Raw genomic sequence first — 22,394 nt, 5'->3', positions numbered from 1 at the left:
AAAGGAGAACATAAAATCTTATGGTAAAGGCTTTGGTAATAAAGGCCCAATAAGGGCCCATTTTAAACCCTTAATACTGACCCATGGTGCAGCGGGAAACCCTCTCTTCTCCTGAAGTTTTCGCATTCGTCCTACGCGACATTGTAGCCGCGGCAGACTCCTCCCAGTTTCCCTCGCGGCCATCAGTTTTCTCCTAAGGTATACTCCTCTTTCTCTCTTTTAGATCCACAATTCTTCTACCGATCACTTTCAATTTCACCTTCAGATCCGGCAGTTCTTCATACTTTCACTTTCTTCTCGGTTCGTCTTTGGTAAAAACGATCCTTATTCGTCTTTATTCTGCTTCCTTTTTTATTTTTTATTTTTTAAACTTCTGGGGTCTGATCCTTGGCTATTTCTTAAATTTCTGATCGCACAGACTTCAGATTGTCGGATTTGTCTGTTGGTTTTCTCATATTTACTTCTAGATTGAGATCTGTTCTTCCTAAATATATCTCTTATAGTGTTTACTGTTCACCTTAACTATTTCCGAAGTTCTGCTGTTGAAGTTTCTGAACGGAATCTTTGATGTGAATTTTCTAGTTTCTGTTTGGGTTTGTTGTGTTCCCATTTTTTCCGATCTAATCTCATTTGTTGTATTTTTATAAAACTCGCATATTATCATCATGTACTGACTGTGTGGCCTCTTAGCGATGACTGATGAGACCTCTTATCGTACTGGTTGTCTCCTATTGTTTTACTGTGGATCAGCGAATTTTTTGTTATGAATCTGCGCTCTTACGGATGCATTTACTCTTTACTTTTAAGTGTTTGGAGCCGACCCTTAAATTGGTGTGTTTGTGTACGTTTTTTTTTCTTATGTTATTGTTATTGCGATTAGATATTTCATAAAACAGAATTAAGGTTTATATGTTTTAGTAAATGATCTTTACTCTTGACCATGTTGCTACTTTTCAACCCTTGGCATTTGTTATTACAGCTCTGTTTTCAACGAAGACTTATAGTACTTGATTTGCTACATTGAACGATGCTTATAAAATATTAACTTTGTTCTTCGATTCTTTATTGATCTCATTTTCCTTGAATAGCTATCTGCCTTACCTAAACTGTACTTCTGGCCCACTACTGTCGTATTGGTGTCTCAATGTCATCTCTTGTTCTAAATTTGAAACGAGTATTTCTCATCTGATGAAATCATTGGGAATTATTGCAGGGAAGAAGTAGCCATGGCTGATCAGGTTCAACATCCCACTATCTATCAGAAGGTTGCTGGTCAGCTCTCCCTTCAGTCGAGGGTTGCTTCGGGTTTCCGGGCTTGTGATGATGGCTTTAGAAATCCTGCACTCTATCAGAGACGTGCACCGATTACCAATTATTCCAATGCTGCTTTTCAATATCCTGCTGTGCAATCCTGTGTAGCTACAACTGACCTTTCTAGGGTTTCCTCAACCGCTTCCCCCATTTTTGTTGCTGCCCCTGCTGAGAAAGGAAACTTTATGCTTGACTTTCTTATGGGTGGTGTGTCTGCTGCTGTGTCCAAAACAGCTGCTGCCCCGATTGAGCGTGTCAAACTCTTAATTCAAAATCAAGATGAGATGATTAAATCTGGACGTTTGTCTGAGCCATACAAGGGTATTGGTGATTGTTTTAAGCGCACAATGCAAGAGGAGGGTTTCGGTTCATTGTGGAGAGGAAACACTGCCAATGTCATCCGTTATTTCCCCACTCAAGTGTGTGGTTTTCTTCTGTTGTATAATTTTATCTCTCCATTTTTTTAAACTTTCTTGAGCTAATTGTTTTATGGTTACATGCTCCAGGCATTGAACTTTGCTTTTAAGGATTACTTCAAGAGACTTTTCAACTTCAAGAAAGACAGGGATGGTTACTGGAAATGGTTTGCTGGTAACCTTGCATCCGGAGGTGCAGCCGGTGCTTCATCCCTTCTTTTTGTTTACTCTCTTGACTATGCGCGTACCCGATTGGCAAATGATGCCAAAGCTGCCAAGAAGGGTGGAGAAAGGCAATTCAATGGACTGGTTGATGTCTACAGGAAGACATTGCAGTCTGATGGTGTTGCTGGTTTATATCGTGGGTTTAACATTTCTTGCGTTGGTATCATTGTGTACCGTGGTTTATACTTCGGAATGTACGATTCTCTAAAGCCTGTTTTGTTGACCGGGAAGATGCAGGTCAGTTTGCTAGTGGTTTTAGTTGTTTGCTGTGGGGATTATATAAATTGAGTTCATTAATGAATGCCAATGTTTGAATTGCTATGTTCTGATTATATTCTACCTTTTATGTGAGAGCAGGATAGTTTCTTCGCTAGCTTTGCTCTTGGTTGGCTCATCACCAACGGTGCCGGTCTTGCATCCTACCCAATTGACACTGTTCGTAGAAGAATGATGATGACATCTGGTGAAGCAGTGAAGTACAAGAGCTCAATGGATGCCTTCTCTCAGATCTTGAAGAACGAAGGTGCCAAGTCTCTCTTCAAGGGTGCTGGTGCTAACATTCTCCGTGCCGTTGCTGGTGCTGGTGTGCTTGCCGGTTACGATAAGTTGCAGGTGATCGTCTTCGGGAAGAAATACGGATCTGGTGGCGCTTAAGCTGAGGTGGTTAACCTCACCGCAAAGGTTAATTCATTTTTCAGATGTTGATGAAAATGTCTCCAGAGTTTTAGACTTGGTTCTGGCGATTTTTTTTCCTTCAATAATTTAGTTTTGAAGGGAGTAATTCCCGAACATTAATTATCATTTTAAAGGATATAATTTAGTTTTGGACTGAGATGCAGAGTTTTTAGATGTGTTTCACATTGAACCCCCTTTAGAATCTCAAAATAACTTCTCGGGTAATTTTGATTGAATTGTATTATGTTTATTTACGCAATTTAAACTTTCAATTACTTGCAACTCAGGATGCTCATTTGTGTTTGTATTAAAATATGAAACCAATTTCTCTCTTTGTTTTTTTTTCTCTTATTGGAATCGTCCTTAAAGAAAAAGGTATATTTGAATTGATTGCTTATTATGGTTTGAATTTTGTAGTTTTACCTTTAACATTCCGAGTAAATTGGTTTTTTCTTAAATATGAAATTACGAGTATGCTCGTATACAGTGAAGAAAATAATGAACCTAGTTAAATAAAAACATTGAGGCCATCTTGAGTAATTTGCAACTCTAAATATAGTTTGGAAAGCATCCATTTTTACATCTAAATTCGACAAGTTGAATCAATTTTAACATTTAAAGCATACCTGATATATTTGTCTTTTATTCAGAGATTTACTAATTCACTCACATGTTTTAACCTTAAAATTAATAATATATAAAAACTTTAATAACTCGTTTTAATTAAAGAAAAGTTGTAATAATAAAGCCTATATTCTAAAAAAAAAAAAATTATTGTCACGTTTTACACAATTAAATTTCAATAATGCACAAATACTCTTTAAAAAAAACTCAAATTCTTGCCTAGATCATATAAATTTCATAGCGATATATATGCCTTATAATTCATTAGAGGCTCATGAGAAATATTTTTATTGACTTCTTGATGAAAACTCTACCATGAGGTATTTCTCAAGGGAAAAAAGATACTAAAAAGAAAAAACAAAACTGCTACCATGATGTATCATTTGTAAGCTTGTGAAACAACTTGCTTTTATCTTCCCTAAATTTTTTTCATATTCATGTTATGTCATACACCTTTTTGGCTTAATTCATCATGATATCTTGATATCTACTTCTACTCATAACTCTATTCTTACTTTATTTATTGATGATTATTCACTATGTTTTATTTATCACTGCTATTCTTACTTGATGTATTTTCTAAAAGATCGTTTCTGCATCATCTCAAGTCTATTAATTTTTCAATATAATTCACAATTTTCTTGAATCATCAAAATCTTTTGTATGGACAATGTGATGAAGTATAAGGATTAAGTTCTCATTTTTCACCCAAAAGAGCATCCTTGTTCATTGCTCATTCACACACCTCCCAACAAATTAAGATATAGGCCCTAACTCTGCAATAAACTCAAAAGAAAAATGTAAATTTGAATTTAAACATCGTTTCCAAAATCTTGAGTACCTACCAATGCATATTTGAATTTTGCCTACCAAACATATCTAAGATTGTACGAATCTCTTTTCGAATACAATTTGTAAGCAAAAGTCTAAATTATGACAATATTAATGTTTTTAAGAGTAATTTTTGAAATAGTTGATTTTGAATATAAGAAAAGTGAGTTTAATGATGCTAAGCAATTCTTATTTCTAACAAAGTCTTAGAAAGAGATCAAAGGTGCATTTGTGATTCCTACTTCTAACAAGAGTTTAACTATCAAAAGTAGAGAGGGAAACTATATATAGTAAAATTATCATCTTTTCCATTCTTAAATGTTTAAAATTAAATTAACAACCTTTAAGAAAGTGAAAGAACAATCATCGAGTCAATTGAAGGGGAAAGTGGCATAAGCCTTCTGCCCTACTAGCATAAATGCTCAGCACATGCAAAATTCATAACCAATGAAAAACAAGATTCAAGATAGGAAATGCCATGTGTGTGTCGAGAGAGAGAGAGAGAGAGAGAGAGAGTAAAACAGTGACCAGAACTCAGAGTTTTAGAAGTAGAAAACAGAAATGCCAAAAGTAATAAGCAAAAAAGAAATCTAATGACTTTTTGACAAGTAACAATACCCGAAGAACTTTAAAGAGAGTGGTCCAAGATTCTAAAATCCAAACACACAACAGTTCCTTTACTGTAAACCTGAAAAATAAAGGTTCTCCTTCCTTCTACTTCACAAACCCAAGTCCCCACCCCAACAGTAATGCTCGTGAAAGACTAGGACCCCAATTAATTCTAATCACACCCACCAAAACTTCAGTAGGACCCGATTTGATTCTAATCACACCCACCAAACTTCAACCTAAAAAGTACTCATCTTCACTCTTTACCATCCTTAATTCAGGGCATTTCAGATTTAACTAAAAACTTTCCTTCCAAATGTTGTACTTACAGTTACAGGTATCTAATTTTGGTGATTATAAACCATTAGAATGAATCCCAAAACTGAGAAAGATTGATACAAAACATTATACAGATTGTTTGATACAGTACAGCAAGGGGGAGAGGCTGCAGAAATAATCCTTACATTTTAGAGTGTAGCCTGATTGATAATAATGTGGGTTGGGTATACAAGATCACCTTAAAGTGTGAGGTTCGCGAGGCTGTTGTTCTTCAAGTTCTTGCTTTCTCCATAGATGTCGGCTTGCTTGTGTTGCTCCACTTTCATATCCGCTGCTTTCTCCGGATTCACTCACAAGCCTTTCCATGAGCTTTTCCTTCAGTAGTGATCGTCCTGGTTCTCGTCCCACTCTACGATCCTGAGATATTGAGGAGAGACAATGATGGATCATGAGATATGGAAGGAGGAAAAACCGGATACATAGTTTAAAGCAAATAAACCAGATTTCTAACTTAAGTAACTCATTAACTTATTCTTTGTAAAATACTTTTAAGACAAGACTATAGAGGCAACTAATTTTATGGAATGAAGATAAATATTCCCACACATCAAGTTGGTCTAAGTAATAGTTGAAATGCTGCTAACTCACATCTCGGAAAGGAAACTCGTCTGCTTCAAGCATATGAATTACATGCCCCATTTTTGGCCTCTTCTGAACATTAGGATCCACACACCGTAAAGCTACTAACAGAGCACGCTTCAGTGCCCTTGTTGAAGGCTTTTCAGGCAACTTAGGATCCAGAACGCCCTCAGCATTTCGATTACTAACCATTGTTTTAAGCCACTCAACTAGGTTGACCTGAAAGTTTGATCCACCAATCAACCATGAAAAGTTAATGGTGAAAGCAGAGGCCTGTATAGGCCAAGTTATGCAATGACAAATAATCTGGATGAGAAACACACCTCTCCTGAAGGGCGGCTATAATCTACTGGATTTCTCCCTGAAATTATCTCCATAATGAGGATACCAAAACTATATACATCACTTTTTTCATTTAACATGCCAGTACTTGCATATTCTGGAGCTACGTATCTACAAAACAACCCCAGTCGGCATTGTGTAAGTTACTCCGTCAAGTTCATGAATTCAAAATTAGAAATCAAGTAATACATTTCACTCTACAACTTAGACTGACCCGAAAGTTCCCATCACACGAGTTGTTACATAACTCCTTTCTGAGCCTAAAAGCTTTGCTAGGCCGAAGTCAGAGACCTTTGGATTCCACTGCTTGTCAAGCAAAATGTTACTTGACTTGATATCACGGTGAACAACCTTAGGCTCGAGTCCCTCGTGGAGGTATGTTAACCTGTGATTTTATGAAGTCAAACTCAAAACTATGGCAAGATGTTGAAGAATATTACTTATCTACAACCAAAATAGTGAACGCAAACTCAATTTAGAACATACCCTTTCGCTGTTCCAACAATTATATTCATTCGAATGTCCCATGTTAGAGGGCTACAAGGTCCAACTTCTCCATGAAGCCACTGTTCCAAGTTTCCATTATCAATGTACTCGTAGACAAGTATCCTACAACAAGACAAGCAGAATGCACACACGTTCTCAAATTAACTAGAGAAGAGAGTGTTTACAGTTTCTTAAGCTTCTACAGGATTACTTTGGAGGAAAATCAGAATACCTGTGAGCTCCTTCAGCACAATAGCCAAGCAAACGCACCAGATTCTTGTGGCGAACACGTCCAATTGCTTCCACTTCAACCTTAAACTCCTTCTCAGCTTGTCCTCTGAACACAAGAAATAGTGCATAAAATTTCTTCCAGCGGAACAACATAATGTATCAATTGCAGTTGTGGATTCTTGTAACATAAGATAAATGCTCGTACTGCATTGACATAACTGCGATAAATTACAAAGATCCATGTGAAAAAAGAAATAAAATGAGAAGAAGAACCTGTTATTGAGCAAATTCTTGATGGCAACCACGGTGTTGTCCTCAAGAACCCCACGGTACACAATACCATATCCGCCTTCACCAATTACATTTTCATCCGCAAAACTATTAGTAGAATACTCAAGCTCTCTGAGAGTATACCAATGGCCCCAACCCAAATGCGAAACCTCCGGCACAGTCATTGGCGCCTGATCACCAGACCGAGCCTCTCCACTTCCGTGGGACGAACCGCCACCTCTCTCTGGGTAAGAAATCCGATGGTCCTTCCCAATTTCAATGTGAATTCTATGGCGTCCACTAGGTGGGCTTCCTTCTTCCGTCTGAAGCAGCGTCGCTAAAGGCTCTGCCTCCGGCAAAGGCTCAGGGTTAGAAGCCAACTGAACTTTGGGGTCAGAATGAGTAGTGTTCCGAGAATGGTCAATTCGTATTTCCTGGATTTCCTTAGACACATTTGGGATAATGGGGTTCAAAGAGGGTTTAGATTTATTGGAACTGTTACGCCTGGAAGTGAACCATAAGGAAATGAGGAAGAGAACAATAACAATGGCAGCACCAACACAAATACCCAAAACAACCCACAAACGCAAACCGAAAATGGAGGTCCGCTTCGAGAGCTGGTCATTCAAGAAGGCATAATTAGACATTTTTCCTCTTCCCCTTGTTCTACAAACCTTTCAAGACTGTTTTTGTGGCGGAGACAACCACAGAAGAAGGAGGACAATTAGCTGAGTGGCAAAAGCAAAGGATACAATAAATCTCGAAAATGAAGACAAGAAACTAAACTGCAAATTCCACTCATTCAGTGGGGTTCACAGCGAGAGAGAAAGAAAGAGCTGGCATGATGGGACTTCCATCTTCAACAATGGTGAAGAAGAGAAGAGAAGAAAGAAAAATCAACCCTACAAAAGCCCATCCATTTATTGAACCCTCTTCCCCGGTGAGCCTTTATCTGAAATTCCACGGTAAGCTACAAATGATTTCTGAATTTGAGACGACCTTCTTTCATTTTTATTCACTAAAATCCATTTTCGTTGCAGATTCTTTCTCCACAATTATTTTATATACACTGTTTTCAGTAAGTAAACTGCTTGAATTGTCTTTGTTAGATCATTAGCCTTATAATATAAAATATGCAAATCAACTAACCCAATTCTTAAGACAACATAGAGTGACAAATACTCTTTTTATAGTATATGATTCTTATTGCTACAATACAATAATGATAGTGTAATTGGTAAAGCTTTTAATTGAAAGTAATTTGTTCATATATATAAATATAGTCATCACGGACTTTGTATTAAAAAAAAATAGAAAATAGAAAAGGATAAATCCAAAAATCTAGAGTTTAATTAATTGTAGTATAGACTCTACATAATTACTTCCAAAGTACCATTATTCATTTCTAATTTTCTTTTCTTTCTCTTTTAGGTGTTGGACTCAAAATCTAACAACCAACTTGCTTTTTTTTCTTTCTCATAATAATAACAATAATTTACAAAATATATCAAAAAAAAAAAAATTAAATGAACTCTAGAGAATTAGATAAATTTTGCTCTAATTTGTGATAGAGTTTCGAATGGATAACTCAAGATGAATACAAGTCGGCATGTACCCAAAAGCATTTTTCATTAGAAAAATAGATATCTATGTTAAGTTATTTATTCATATTCCTCTTTTTATTTGGCTTTACAGAAATATTCTAAAATTTTGAGTTTAGATTTTTGGGGAAAATTGGTAATACCTTTATTGCTTTTTACGCGTTCAATTTTTTAATTATTCATAAATTGTCTTTTTTTTTTCTTTTTTTATTTTGTGATCATAAAGAATAATCGATTTTTTTTCTTTTAATTATACAATATAGAAAGAATTGGTTGTTAGATATGATACATATTTGATCACATTGAATAATAAAATTTTTCCCCTTTTCTATTTAAAAACATGAATTATCATCTGTGTTTTTCTTATTTTCTAAAAAAAGAGTAGACATTATTCAAACAAAAACCCAATAAAAAAAATAAAAGTTGGGGGGAAGAATCATCCCAAGGTGTTCCTACCACTTTCCTTGTTTATAATTATTTTATACTTCCTTTCCAAAAAGAAAAGTTTCTTCCATTTATTTGTGTGTGTACGTATATATTTATCTATCCAAGAATTCATTTTCACAGAACGAAATTATTACATCCAAGAATTGATTTCTACATTCTAAGTAAATAATTCAAAATTTGTTGACAAACCATGTTATCATTCATAACTTAAAGTTGCCTTGTCCAAAAAAAAGTTTAACAAGATTGATAATTTTTCTTAAAAATCATGTAAAATAATAACAACAGTAATAGTAAAAGAACAACTTTCTAAACCCAGAATTAGTGTTTATTTGACTCATACATAAATATACGACCTTTATAGCTGTTGTCTTTCCTTTTTCTTTAGACTTATTGTTGTTTCTTTGTATGATATGTGATCGATACAAATACACACACGAACATAATCTTGAATTTTAGGAGAAACCTGCTGATTAATAATTTAGCTGCCATCAAATTCACCCAAAAAAAGAAATCATTAAAAAATGTTTAGTGACAGTTTAGCCCTTAACCCTCATCTTTGTGTGTAGATCCTAAATTGAAATTTTTTTATTTGATGTTCCTGAACTTTGCAAAATGTCCAACTAGTCCTCAGAACATCAAAGATTCCTTAAACTTTCAATTGTGAACCCCAACATATTCATTATAGACAAATATAAAAACTAAGAACCCTGTTGAACAATAGACATAATGTCATTCTTGAGAAATTAAGTTGATGGCCTATTAAACACAAACTTTAACTTTAAAAAAAGACTTGAGAAGAAATTATTCCAACAATATTATTGTTGATTAAAGAACTCTGCTTGTCTGCCTGACTGCAGCGCCTGCTTTAACTAAAAATAATGGATGGGTAGCTCATTAGTTAAGTAATAATTAATAATTAGAAGTGTCAGTCAATGTTACATAATTAATTACCTCTCCCCATAAAATAGAGTTTGACCACTGAACAAGTTTCAGACCCTCCCCTTTTTTTAAGGGCACCCCCAAACTTTTCTTTTCCCTTCTTTTTCTTTCGAATTCATCTTTAATCATTTCATATGATTTGTTATTATATCATATGAGACATATTCCCTCTGCCAAATGGCTTCATATCAACTTGGCCCAATTTGTCCCTATTTTGGGTCAGTTTTCAATCTAAACCAAAATCAAACAGCATATGAACAAAGTTAAATTGATATTATCGTATATTATGAATGGGTATTTATCTCAAAAATATCCTGCAAAGAGACAACATATTTTTTGTTTTCATTTCTTGACAGCATTACAAGGCAAAATAATTGATCTACTTCACATCAATGAGTCCAGATAGAGAGCATCTAATTGGTAAAGGTAAGGAAGGACCACCGTATTCTTTTTCTTTTTCTTTTTCTTGCTTCTCCCCAAAAACATTTGGCAGCTTCTATCCTCTTTCTTTTCAAACAAAGCAGATCAGGTAGATTTCTGCATTTCTATGTTTGCCTAACTAATACTTGAAGTTTTTTTTCTTAAAAATATAGAGTCAAAGGCATAAATATCAAGATTATGTTGTTAACCTATTCTACAATAGATTTTCTGGTAAGTGTGAAAATAGAACTTTTTGTAGTTTCTATAATGTTTGTTGTTGAAAATCCACAAGGAAAGTAAAGAAATTGCTTCATTAAAAAGGCCATACTCTAGTGACCAGCATCCTGCAAAGGACTACAGCTAAGAAGCGTCTGTTGACTCGTTCCCCGTCTGAGCGCAATCTAACTGTGCGGCTGGTTCCCCATCCTGCATATTTCCAAGAAAATATTTGGTCCCAATTTCACTAACCTAGAAAGAAGCTGGTTAATATTGTTTGTTACCTTGAAATCGGAGGACAGGTTAAACTCCCCATCATAACCCTGAATTGTGGGTTCAAAACCGAATGCAGTTTCTGAGGTTGTGGTGTTTGGTACAGAAGGGATGGCAATTGACTGATCTGAAAGGTTACATTTGTTGGTAAGATTGAATGTAGATTGCATGGGACATCCTTCGTTCCTAGTAGACGATGTATCTATTCCTCTTCGGGATGTTAGAAATGCATTTCCTACATCGTAGTCCAACCCCATCTGAGGTAGTTGAATTGGCTGCAGCATTCCTGGCAAGCACATTGGTTGCAAACTCAAGCCATTTCTCATTGATAACATCTGCAAAGCCAAACGTCATTGATAACAAGTTTAAATATGTTCATCAAACTATGACCATTTCTGTCAACTAGAGAGAAAAAAATGGAACAAGCTGTTAGTTGCTCCAAACCTCATTATTTGAAATGAATGTTTTAAGTAAATAATTAGAGTATTAAGGGATTGTTATGAACGTTTTAAGGAAATAATTAGAGTATTAAGGGATTGTTATGAATGTTTTAAGTAAATACAGCGAGTGGAGAAGATGGGAGATAGGCAATATTTGGTGAAGTCTACTACGGCCTGAGAGTACTGCCAAGATTCGGAGGGTCCAAGTACCTTGGACTCTTGAATTATCTTGTAATTTCGTTTTCGTTTATAGTTCAATATCAGATTTAGTATAGCCCAAAAAGAGCAACTAAAACAGGGAAAATTTTCGACAAAACAATGATCAAGAGAGGTATTATTCCTGCTCCTCATAAGCACCCATCAAATTCGTGATAAGAAAGAATATGAGGTCCTAGAAATCTATTATTTTGACATCATTGTCTCAAACGTAAGTTAGCTAAGAAAAAACCTCTATTTCGTGAACCATCTTCTCTTAAGAAGTAAAATTTTGGTTATGTTAGGAAAAGCTCAAACGAAGCATAATCTTATAGTGATAGAGTGAAAAGTAATCAAACACACAGTGTTAATCGGCGGTAGGAGGAGGAGATCTTCAGCCTTTTTCAGCTGAAAATGTCCCAATAATTCTCAGAATGAGTAACAGAACTCCTACAGAACCATGGGTTTGGAAAATAATCAACACTCAAGACTCAAAAAATTTCACTATCAATTGGCTTTTCTCTAGTAAGGTTTGGCCAGAAATAAAATTAGGATGAAACTGTTTGAATATTCAAAGTTCTCTGATTGAAATGCAACCAGAAATCGAAGTGCAGGCACGTTTGACTCATATCATGAGGACAAAAGGAACATTACTTTTTGATATATCAGCACATAAGATTCTGTGGCCCAAATTCATGGACTATTTGTAATTAGAAACCAATAAAAATGAACGAGTACACGTATAAAGAGAGATAATTCCATAGCAAACAAAAGTGAAAAAACGTGATCAAATTCTCAGGCACATAACCATACAAAACAAAACAAAACAAAAAAAAAAGGACACCCACCTGGACTTGAAGTTGAAGCTGCTTCAAATACTCAATTGCTTCATCCAACATTGAAGCTTTGTCCGTCTGTCAAACCACAATCTGATTGTAACTCTAAATACTTAAAAAGTAATCAAAACCGCCATAGTCTTGAATTTGACAAATATACCTTGTTTGAATTGGGAATTAAGTTCTGAAGAGCTTTCATTTTCTCATTGATCCTCCTTCTTCGTCTCTGGCCCACTCACCGAAACCATTAGCAAAAATATCAGCAATCAATCGCTCTTAGTCTAAACTTAAAGACAAGAATGCTTAGAAATCGGGGACCCAATATGAAACTGACCTTCTCCGACATATTATGGACCTCAGCGCTTCTACTTCTCTTCGATGAATTTCGAGGCAGATTAGTACTAGATGGAACTTCAGGCAAATCCCCACCCTGAGAGAATCGAATTAACTCAAGATAAGCAAAAGTTTCAAACGGTGAAATTTGAGGAAACAGGAAGTTACCTCGCTATCGCAACTGAAATCCCCAAGATCATTTTCAGACGAAAGACCCCTTCTCTTCAACGGTGCATTCGTATCGGAATCAACAGCGCCGGAGGAAGAAAAGGCGTTGTCGGAACTTTCTTTGAGAAAGTCACCAGGATCCGACAATTTCACGCCGCCGCAAGTTGAGTTCACAGCCAAATACGAAGCATCAGCAAATCTCACATCCCTAACATTACAATCCGACAAAGCGTGGTTCAAAACACGACTGGACTGAAGCCGATCCTCGGGAAAATCGAGCATGCAGGACATACCGGGAACAGAGGTGGAATCGGGCCGGCGAGAAAACATCGGCGAAGAGTGCCAAGGAGGTTGAGAATGCAACAAGGGCATGAACTTGTTCTTGAAGGAAACGCAAGAAGGGGAAGAAGCAGAAGAAGTAGTGGTTTGAAGGTGGTGATTGATGAAAGAAGAGAAATCTTCAGGGTCATGGGGCAAACCCACAACATCGGAAGAAGGGGAAGTTCCGTAGAGATCCGCCATGATTGAGGATCAAAAGGGGTTGAAAGTAAGGATGAAAAATGAAGGATTACGTTGGGTATGTTGGCTTTGTGTGCAGAAACGGTTTGGGGTGGAAGGAATTATATATTTGTATGGTATTGGTCTGAGTTTGTGTGTACTTTTTCTTGGATTCCGTCTTATCTTTTAGCGTTGGATGATTAGTTTTGTTGGGTAGAAAGCAAAAACAAGGATTAAGGATTGTCATTAATGGTGTTTTTGTGAAGTTGCTGACTTCTGGTCTGCGTCCCGAGGTTCAACTTATCGTCTTCCTTCTTAATCCCACCCCTCCCGCCTTAATCTTTTTGTCGTTTCCTTTTTTCTCTTTCTTTTTATACTTTACAGAAACCCATCAGTTACTTCTTTTTCAAAACTTCCCCTATTCTTTCTTTTATTTACAATCTTTTCCAAAAATAGAGGATTTGTCTTTTACCTAATTTCCCTTTTTGTCTTCTTTTTAATAATAATCTAATTAATCTCACTGCTTCCTTTTTTTATGCAAATTCACATTTTCTTTCATTCATCACCATTTTCATTCACGTAACCAAGTGTTTCATTTCAGTACCTACACCTCCTAATTTTCAAATGTTATTGAATAAACATTATAGACATCAAATTAGAAAGTTAAAACTAAACCTAATTTTCTTTTAAACAAAATAATATTAGAATCTACACAACTCAAAACTCTCTCACCCCATTCTTCAGACAAACAAGAAGATATTCTCAATATTGATTACTGTATAAAAGTGTTGTATGAACCAAATGATGTGTTACCTCACCCAACCTAAGACGCTAAGTCACGTACCTGTAAACTTCAACGTATAGGGATTAAATTAAATTTGAAGTTAATCACCTTATTTGAGTTTTAAACTTTTGGATGGGTAGCTGTTTTTGAAAATTTTACATGTGTTCGTTTTTATTGTAAGAATTTTTCATTTTTTTTAAGTAGAATTTTAAAAAACATTTAATTGTATTTTTCTCACATGATTGTCATAAATATTATTAACAAATTTAACTTATTTATTGGACTTATTATTTTAAGTATTATATTTATGACTTCAAGTGTTACTTCTGCAAAATTCAAATGACAATATTTTCATGTTAAACTAAAAATTATAAATTAAATTTTAGTTCAGTGAAATGAATAAATTTACCATTTAACCAAAAAAAACAACATTTTATTTTCACTTATTTTGTTGAATTTTAAAGTACTTACGAGATTTTTTTATTGTTATCTTGTAGACTATTTAAAAATAAAAACTGAAAACATTACCTCAACTATAAATTGGGCATTGTTGTATGAGAAGATTTTGTTTATTTTCCGGATAGTTATCTTATTATCGTTTTGTTATATATATATATATATTTCTAAAAATAGCAAAATATTAAAACAATTTACAAATGTAACAAAATTAATCAAACTCTTATATTCATGTTTTTTTCTTTTGCTATAAATTGTAAATAATTTTAATATTTTTGGCATCCATAACAATTATCCTATATATATATATATATGATCAGTATACAAATACATATTTGATGGGAAAATGACTATATTGGATGTTATTGAATACATGTGAATAATGGACTCTCCATTTGAAATCATCAAATAACTTTAAAGTGAAAGGAGAAACATATTTTCTTTGTAAGAAAAAAGAAGAAATAAAAAATAAAATTAAAGGGAAGGTAATAGTATATTTGAATTAAAAAGAAAAAAGAGAGAGAGAAGAGAATAAAAGAGCAATAAAAGTGATTGGATGAGGAAAGAGAAGTAAATGAGAGGATGGCAGATTCATAAAGTCAAAGATATAATAATGATGTATCATTCACCGTCTTATCCCTAACCAAAAACGTCACCGTTTGGCTATTTCCAATTTATTACACAAAACCATAATATAACCAACACCAAATATTCTACTCTTTTTCTGTTGCCTTTTGGAGACTTTGGACATAGCGTCTGAATACAAAATTAAATCAAACACATTATATTTACCGAAAAGAAGAAGGAATAATAAACCATTTTTCCAATTTGGAAATCAACAATAATAATACTCACTACTTACTACCACTAAGTTTTGCGAGGTATAAAATAAATATATGGAAAAATCCGATGATATATTAAGACCAACAATCTCTAATGTCAATGGGAGTAAACATTAATTAGTTTGACCGACCATCATCATCATCATCACCATCATAACCTTAAAGCTAACAATTCCTTGCCAATTACAACCCTTGAATTTTTCTTCTTTTTTCTTTTTTTTCCTTTTCCTTCCCTTCCAAAACAAATTTTTTTTAAAAAAATGATTGCTTGCATTATATAAAAATTTTACTACTACTTGTATATAGAGAAACTTGAATGTGGTTCTTCAGAGGTAGATAACTGGCAAGCAACATCCTAGCATTTCCTTCCTTGATTCCATTCCATAGTTGCTTTGCTTTTTTTTAACTCCTTGTCTCTTAAGCAGCAACCACCACACCAAGGTTCATTCATTCTCGGCTTGCTAAACCAGTTGTTTTGCATATGGGACACAGATTCTTTTGCATCAGCCACTGCTTAATACATGCTGTGTGAAAGTCATGCCCGCATTCCAGCGTTCCAATGTCTTCTCCGTCCACGTATTCCTCCTGGAAATCATCAGCTGGGTTGTTAGTCGGATGCTAATGAGGGAAGGAGACAGACATTACAAAGTTGTGCAGTTTCAAGAATGATAACAGCTCAAAAGATACATCTGTTACAACCTGACAAACACAGCATGGTTCTTCCTCCACCTGTGAGTCAACAGCATTCACCCGCTTCTTTTGTTTCAGTCGAGCAACTATTGTCTCTTCGTTTAGTCCTGTGTTGACATTCCCAATACGCTCTTCCAATGCCAACAATTCCTGCACTTTCACATAGTTAAAACGCGAACAAGGCAACACGAAAAAGGTGCAAAATACATCGGTTGGTTGGTTTGTATTTTAGACAAACCTCATACGACATGTTGTCAACGTCTAGACGCATGTCCCTGTGCCTATCATAAATATCAGCCATCCCAAAAAATAGTGATTGGTCCAGGATCATCACATCCTGACAGAAGAGAAATTATAAAGCAACATTAGTATTGATGACCATAATTATAAAACAAGAGTTAAAAATGTCGAGTCAATGACTTCAACTAAGTCTCGTTGACAAAACTAAGTTGTCTCCATGAAGAACACAATTTCCTCAAATTTGACACAAATCCTCCTCCCCGCCATGTAAATTTAGAGAATATTCACGATTATTAATTCAAGGACTTTTGAATATGGGAAATCTCACGAAACTATGTATCAGTCGGTGCCACCAGAATCCCCCACCCCCCCCACTCCAAACAAATAATAACAATAATAATAAAAAATGTATTGCTACAATAACATTGGTACATTGTAAAATCAAAAGCCCTAGAGAAAGTCCAAAGCCATGGAGGGGAGAAATACAAGATCCTGTCCTAGACCATCATCAAATCAAGTCTATTTCATATCAACTAAGTGAACCATTTAGCTTTATCCCAAATGCAACTGAATGTGAACAAAACAAAGTAGCTGTTCACCACCATTTACACATTGTAACCAATCTAAACAAAAATGAAACATGTAACTAAACGACTGCCTGTATCTCAATACAATCATGCAACTTTGCCATCAACTGACCATGATACAGCACCAATAAGGTTCCTACCTCAACTCGTAAGCTTTCACCCCTGCGAACAAGGCCCAAGACATTACGAAGGTGCTGCAGACAAAACAATAGCATGTGAGCTTCTAAGAATCAACCAAAGTTTGAATACCAACAGAAAACTGAACTGTTGAAGACAGCATCATAATCCATCAAATCTTGTTTACAGCACAACCCAACATACTTGTAATGTAAGATTACTTAGAATTGGAGGAAAAAAAAATTGTTAATAAAAGGTAACTTATGCTGAGAAGGATTTCCCAAAGAATTTGACTGCAGTTTGTAGTCCAGCAAACACCATCCTAGTGGACGCAATCTCCAGAAAGTTACTTAGATAGTCATATAGAAAAGCTTGCGGTCCCAGAAAAATTTTATCCAGCAATTTCAGAATAGCAATTTTCAATTCATAAGGGCTTGCATTAAATGAGGAAGGTACTTAGATAGTCATACAGTAGTTCCTCCCTCACCCTGACTTCCCCCCTCTCTTTCTTGTTGACAGGGCATCAGAGTTGGTGAACATGGGAATTTATTTTAAAAATTCCCATCATGCTTTTGAAGGAGCAAAGTTGATCACACTAGCATATGTAATTCACGGATATGCAGTCCCAAGCATAAAAGTCGTGACACCCACAACATCTAAAGTTTCTCCAGTAGACATGAAAGTATTGCAACTTTTAAGAGACAATATAATAAAAAAATTGATCGATTAAACAACGGGAGGGATTGGCATTAAAAAGAATTCAGGAAGCAAAGATGTTCACAAGATTCAACAATCAAAATGAACATCTCTGCAGATGCAGACAGGCATGCATATATAACACATATGAACCTAGGGTCATCATTCAGTTAATCCATTAAAAAATTCAACATACCTCAGATACAAGTCTGTTATTGTCACTTCCTTCAGCAGAAGTAGCCAAAGTTCGTAATGAATATGGAAGACCAAGTCCACTGTCACCTCTTCTTTCCATCCATAATGCAGACCTCGGTTGCAATAAATGGTGCCCCCGGCGGCCAGATCCAGATGAAAGGACCATCTCCTGGGCAGAAGTAGAACCTGAACGCTGTGAATAATTACTTGTCCTTCCTCCAGACTCATTTGTAGCAGAAGCAAATAACTGCCTACGAACATATTCTGTTAACCTCCTGGGAAACTGTGTAGGAGAACTCTCAGGAGGAATCCAAGGTCCAGAAGAGGGATGTACCCCTGAACTTGAACCAACCCTGGATGTAGAAGCAACATTTCCAGGAATGGACAAGTTCGAAGATGCTAAAGCTCTACTTGATGGACTCCGAACCAAACCCCTCAGCTCATTTGCCGGGACAAACATAGGATGTTCGGATACGTTTCTTCCCATGCTGCTTGGTCTCACCTCTTCACGTTGCACCACCTGCCTCTCCCCTGCAGAGCTTGATGAACTGCCACTTCTGGAAGAAGAGCTTCCATTCCACCTATATGGTTGCAAACTTCGAGGTAAAGCAGGCACATGTATCATAATTGGCTGACCTTGAGCTGATACATTGTCTACAGCTGGTGCTGGCCTCAAGTCTAGTATATGCTCAGCAGGTAGAAGTCTACCTGGCAGCTGGGAAGATGGTGGCCCAGGATGCCTAACAGCAGTTCCTGCCGATGCAAAAGAATCTGGTGCATTTGATGAACTAATCCTTATACGGTAGTTTCTTTGAGAACTGTCTGAGCTTTCAGCAACAATTGACTCAGAGAAGCTGTTGGAAGTTAGTTCACCTGCACCTCGTACAGGGGCCTGATTCATTCGTGCTGGTGGAGGAGGTATGCTTAACCTACTGCCTGTGTTGTAGCGACCAGGGAACACTGGAAGATGGGCTTCTGATCCACTTTCAATATGTTGTGAGTAGTTGCTGCTTCCACTTAGGGAGGACTGTGCAACATTTCCTTCAATAGATTTTCTTTTGCAGGGTGCTCGCCGGCCATCCAAGGAAGAGCCTGGTCTACCATCATTTCCAACCACCGGAAGTCCACTATTTCCAGAAGGAAGTAGAAGAGGATCAGACGCATTAGAACATAAAATCCTCCCTTCCTCTGGTCCACTAGATTTATACACGTTAGTACCTTCATTAACTCTGCTATTGTCACCTCCATGACTAACAAAACTTGAATTTAAGTTGAGATTATGAGGAATAGCATTAGAATTAGAATTAGAATTTTGTATAATCAGTGGGCTCAGATTCACATGACCCAGTGAAGGATTATTTGATGGCTCACAGAGTCGGTTTTCAGTAACAGGACCATCTGCATCACGAGCCATTGAAGACCATCCAATTTCAGCTTTCTGCTCATCAGGCAGCATCTCAGTTTGCATATCACAAGAGCTAGGTTCACCCAAGCTCCATCTGCTCAAACTTCGTTGCTCATGGCTCACAGAGCTTACATATCCAGAATTTACATCAGAAGTAGGTAATAAATAATCTGGTATTCGGTTCTCTGCTGGATTCCACACATTATTCCAGTATACTGGTTGGTTACCAGGATTATTTGATGAAGATCCATGTTCAAAGTTTATTGTTTCTGACAAAGAACCAATACTACTCCTTTGCCCTTGCATTAGAGAAAATGTAAATTTCTCTATCAAATATGAGCCAGGTCAAAAAAGTTTTCCAGACAACAAACGAAGCCACATACACTTGATTGAATCTGAAACCAATGAAACAAAAAGCCAATTAGAACAAGAAGTTAAAGAGCTTCATACAACATTACAAGTTAGCATGCTAGATCTGTCAAACAAATAAACTCCATGATCGAACACAATATTTTTATTGGCACAAAGACTCTTGATACTTAAACCAAAGTATCAAGTACTATTTGCCAGCATTCAAAGCAATTTCTAGACGAGTATAGGAATGTGGAACAAGAATAGATGAAGGTAAAAGAAAAGATTCCAAACTGACAATAAATCACAAAATCTGCACAACCGAACCCCAAACAGTACTCGTTTTCTCTAATCCAGTTTAATGGCTAGCAACAACAATGCAAGCTAAGAGCTTAATACTACTAAACAACACTTGCTTCCTATAAATCAACCTTCGATACATTTCCCATACAAACAACTAAATGTAATAAGATTATTACAAAATTTAACATATTTTGAAACCTCTAATTCCTTTGAGTGATATCAGCTAGAGATGAAACCTAATCAGAACAAGGAAACTTCTAAATTATAAGGAGAAATCAACAGCTAGAACTTAGAGATGCCAAAGAAATGCTGATTTTGGCATTTGGTAACAATGTAACACTGGAAGAAATCTCTAATACCTGGAGAAATCGCAGTCCCATATCATGCATAGAAATGCATACAACAATTCATCACCGAAATAAAGAAAATGAGATGAAGTGGAGAAACCATTCAAATTAAGAATGTAAGCACCCAGAAACGACTTGTGAGAATGACCAATGACAGAGGTGTTATAACGTGGTGCAGAATGTTCACTTCAAACGAAACATTTCTAACATGCAATCAATTGCAGATTAAATTACACATTTACAGATTCCTATCCGTAGAAGAGGGCTGGCAACAATGGCGACATTGTCACATTGACATCATGAAACAGTACAAAATCTCATCAAGTCCTGTAACTGGCTCAAATGTCAAAGGAGGAAATGAAACCAAAAATTGTGGTTTTAGAACTCAACAAAGCATCTAAAACATATCCCACCCACAAGAGGAGAAACGAAAAGGCATCGAACGCTACAGAACTAAATCCCAGAATCAATAAAAATCGGGCTCACAGATTAGGCAAACAGCTTAACCCCAGCCTCAATATTATATATATAATAAAATAAAATAAAAAACTGAAAAATGAGAACTTTCAACACCAAAAACAACCTAGAAAATAGCACTGATGAAGGCGGAGAAATCAAAGGCGCTCAACTTATGTCCATAAACTTTGGCGTGGTTAGAAGAACCATCATCGCCGAAGTCACCGATAAGATTAGTTCAAAATTCAGATTGAAGAAGTCAAAGCCAAACCCTTTCACCCTTTGATATACCCTTTAACAAAATCCAAAAAAAAAAAAAGATATATAATTTTAAAATTTCTTTTTAAAAAAACGTAAGAACATATCATATATGATGTCTGAACAGTATTCATATTATCCTCTAATTCTATTAACGCATTAAAAAACCTCAGGCGAAAAAGAAACGAAAACCTCAAAGATCAAACATTCGATTATTGAATCATCCATCAACAAGAACCGATCAACCTAAGAAGAAGGAAGAAAAGAAAAGAAAAACTTACCAAAAGAGATGGGGAAATTTGAAATTTGAAAAGGGGAAAAAAAGGGGTCGATCTATGAAGAAGGATCTGAGAAGAAAACCCAAGAAGTAATCCGTAAATGGGAAGTGAAGGAGAAGAAAAGGTTTAAGTTTGACAATCTCCCACAAGATGAAAGTGGGAGGTAACAAAACCCACCGAGTAATGGGTGAGGGAAAGGTGGGGGATGTGAGGTAGACAAAAGACCATGTCCAAGATTAAAAGGGTAGTAATCTTTAATTTTAAGAATTAACCCAGAACAAAAATATTAAAAAGGAGAGAGAGAGAGAGAGAGGAGAGATTAGAGTAAACAGTCCATCCATAGCCAGAAGGGCAAAGCCAAGGCGTTCCCATCTTCAGACAGAGAATTTAATAAAATTGAGAGATAAAAACAACCAAAAAAGAAAAAAAAAAAAAACGAAAAGAAAAAAAAAGAAAAGAAAAGAAAAGAGAATAAAAGTGTGTGTCCTGTTGGGCCGCTTACCAAATGGCTCAGACCTCATGTTCAAAAGTCTCCATCTTTGTTAAAAACCCTTAAAAGAGAAAACACTAAACACGCAACAAAATTACTGAATATTAAAACTAAAACACCCGCCCCCCAATGTCCGCCATGGATACCTTCAACCCCACTTCCTTCTTATTCTTCTTCTTCCTTCTCCTTTCCTTTAAACTCTCTAATTCCACCACTGCAGAACAATCAAGGTTTGTAAATTATGAAAATTTTACCCAAAACAAAATTCGTAAACGTGGCAATGATACTTTTCCTTTCATGGGTCCCATTCCTAAACTTGAGATTTGGTTTCCTTTCTTTGCTGCCAGGGCTGTTTGTGTGTAATTTTTGACCATCTATTAATGGGGTTTTTTTTTTTCTTTTCTTTACCCATCACGTGGTCAAACAACAAAACAAATGATAATAATCACAATAATAATCATTCAAATACACCTAATTTTTTTAAAAAAATTATTATTTAGCATTTTGCTTGGTGTAACGTAAAAATTCATATTTTGGAAATACAGAATCATATCATATCCCTCTTATTTTATACGTTTTGGATTTTATTGGGCAG

The 22,394-nt window shown here is 35.8% G+C and overlaps 4 protein-coding genes across 5 annotated transcripts; 1 reads left to right on the top strand and 3 right to left on the bottom strand.

Moving 5' to 3' along the window:
- Nucleotides 1–43: 43 nt before the first annotated feature.
- Nucleotides 44–2,961, top strand: LOC101203733 (ADP,ATP carrier protein 1, mitochondrial-like). The gene is made up of 4 exons (XM_031881532.1): nt 44–198; nt 1,214–1,730; nt 1,818–2,189; nt 2,310–2,961. The coding sequence occupies exons 2-4, from the start codon at nt 1,227–1,229 to the stop codon at nt 2,604–2,606; spliced, it is 1,173 nt and encodes a 390-aa protein (XP_031737392.1). The 5' UTR covers nt 44–198; nt 1,214–1,226; the 3' UTR covers nt 2,607–2,961.
- A 1,985-nt stretch (nt 2,962–4,946) lies between these two features.
- Nucleotides 4,947–7,985, bottom strand: LOC101203008 (probable serine/threonine-protein kinase At1g01540). The gene is made up of 7 exons (XM_011651276.2): nt 6,942–7,985; nt 6,670–6,774; nt 6,438–6,560; nt 6,166–6,336; nt 5,933–6,062; nt 5,619–5,828; nt 4,947–5,387 (listed from the first exon to the last, which is right to left on the bottom strand). The coding sequence occupies exons 1-7, from the start codon at nt 7,583–7,585 to the stop codon at nt 5,205–5,207; spliced, it is 1,566 nt and encodes a 521-aa protein (XP_011649578.1). The 5' UTR covers nt 7,586–7,985; the 3' UTR covers nt 4,947–5,204.
- A 2,194-nt stretch (nt 7,986–10,179) lies between these two features.
- On the bottom strand, nt 10,180–13,661 carry LOC105434642 (transcription factor SPATULA). The gene is made up of 6 exons (XM_011651277.2): nt 12,807–13,661; nt 12,640–12,735; nt 12,466–12,531; nt 12,318–12,383; nt 10,846–11,169; nt 10,180–10,771 (listed from the first exon to the last, which is right to left on the bottom strand). The coding sequence occupies exons 1-6, from the start codon at nt 13,326–13,328 to the stop codon at nt 10,706–10,708; spliced, it is 1,140 nt and encodes a 379-aa protein (XP_011649579.1). The 5' UTR covers nt 13,329–13,661; the 3' UTR covers nt 10,180–10,705.
- A 1,772-nt stretch (nt 13,662–15,433) lies between these two features.
- Nucleotides 15,434–21,698, bottom strand: LOC101203243 (probable E3 ubiquitin-protein ligase RHG1A). 2 transcript variants are annotated; one of them, XM_004142820.3, is made up of 6 exons: nt 21,313–21,698; nt 17,913–19,711; nt 17,044–17,097; nt 16,315–16,413; nt 16,086–16,226; nt 15,802–15,971 (listed from the first exon to the last, which is right to left on the bottom strand). In XM_004142820.3, the coding sequence occupies exons 2-6, from the start codon at nt 19,620–19,622 to the stop codon at nt 15,834–15,836; spliced, it is 2,142 nt and encodes a 713-aa protein (XP_004142868.1). In that variant the 5' UTR covers nt 19,623–19,711; nt 21,313–21,698; the 3' UTR covers nt 15,802–15,833. The 2 variants fall into 2 exon arrangements, with proteins under 2 accessions (XP_031736574.1, XP_004142868.1); XM_031880714.1 differs by lacking the exon at nt 17,044–17,097 and having other exon boundaries at nt 15,434–15,971.
- Between the last annotated feature and the right edge of the window lie 696 nt (nt 21,699–22,394).

Source organism: Cucumis sativus, chromosome 2 (assembly GCF_000004075.3).
Source record: "Cucumis sativus cultivar 9930 chromosome 2, Cucumber_9930_V3, whole genome shotgun sequence".
NCBI lineage: Eukaryota > Viridiplantae > Streptophyta > Magnoliopsida > Cucurbitales > Cucurbitaceae > Cucumis > Cucumis sativus.
Note: the sequence above shows the minus strand (reverse complement) of the source record. Positions and strands in the feature narration are given on the sequence as shown.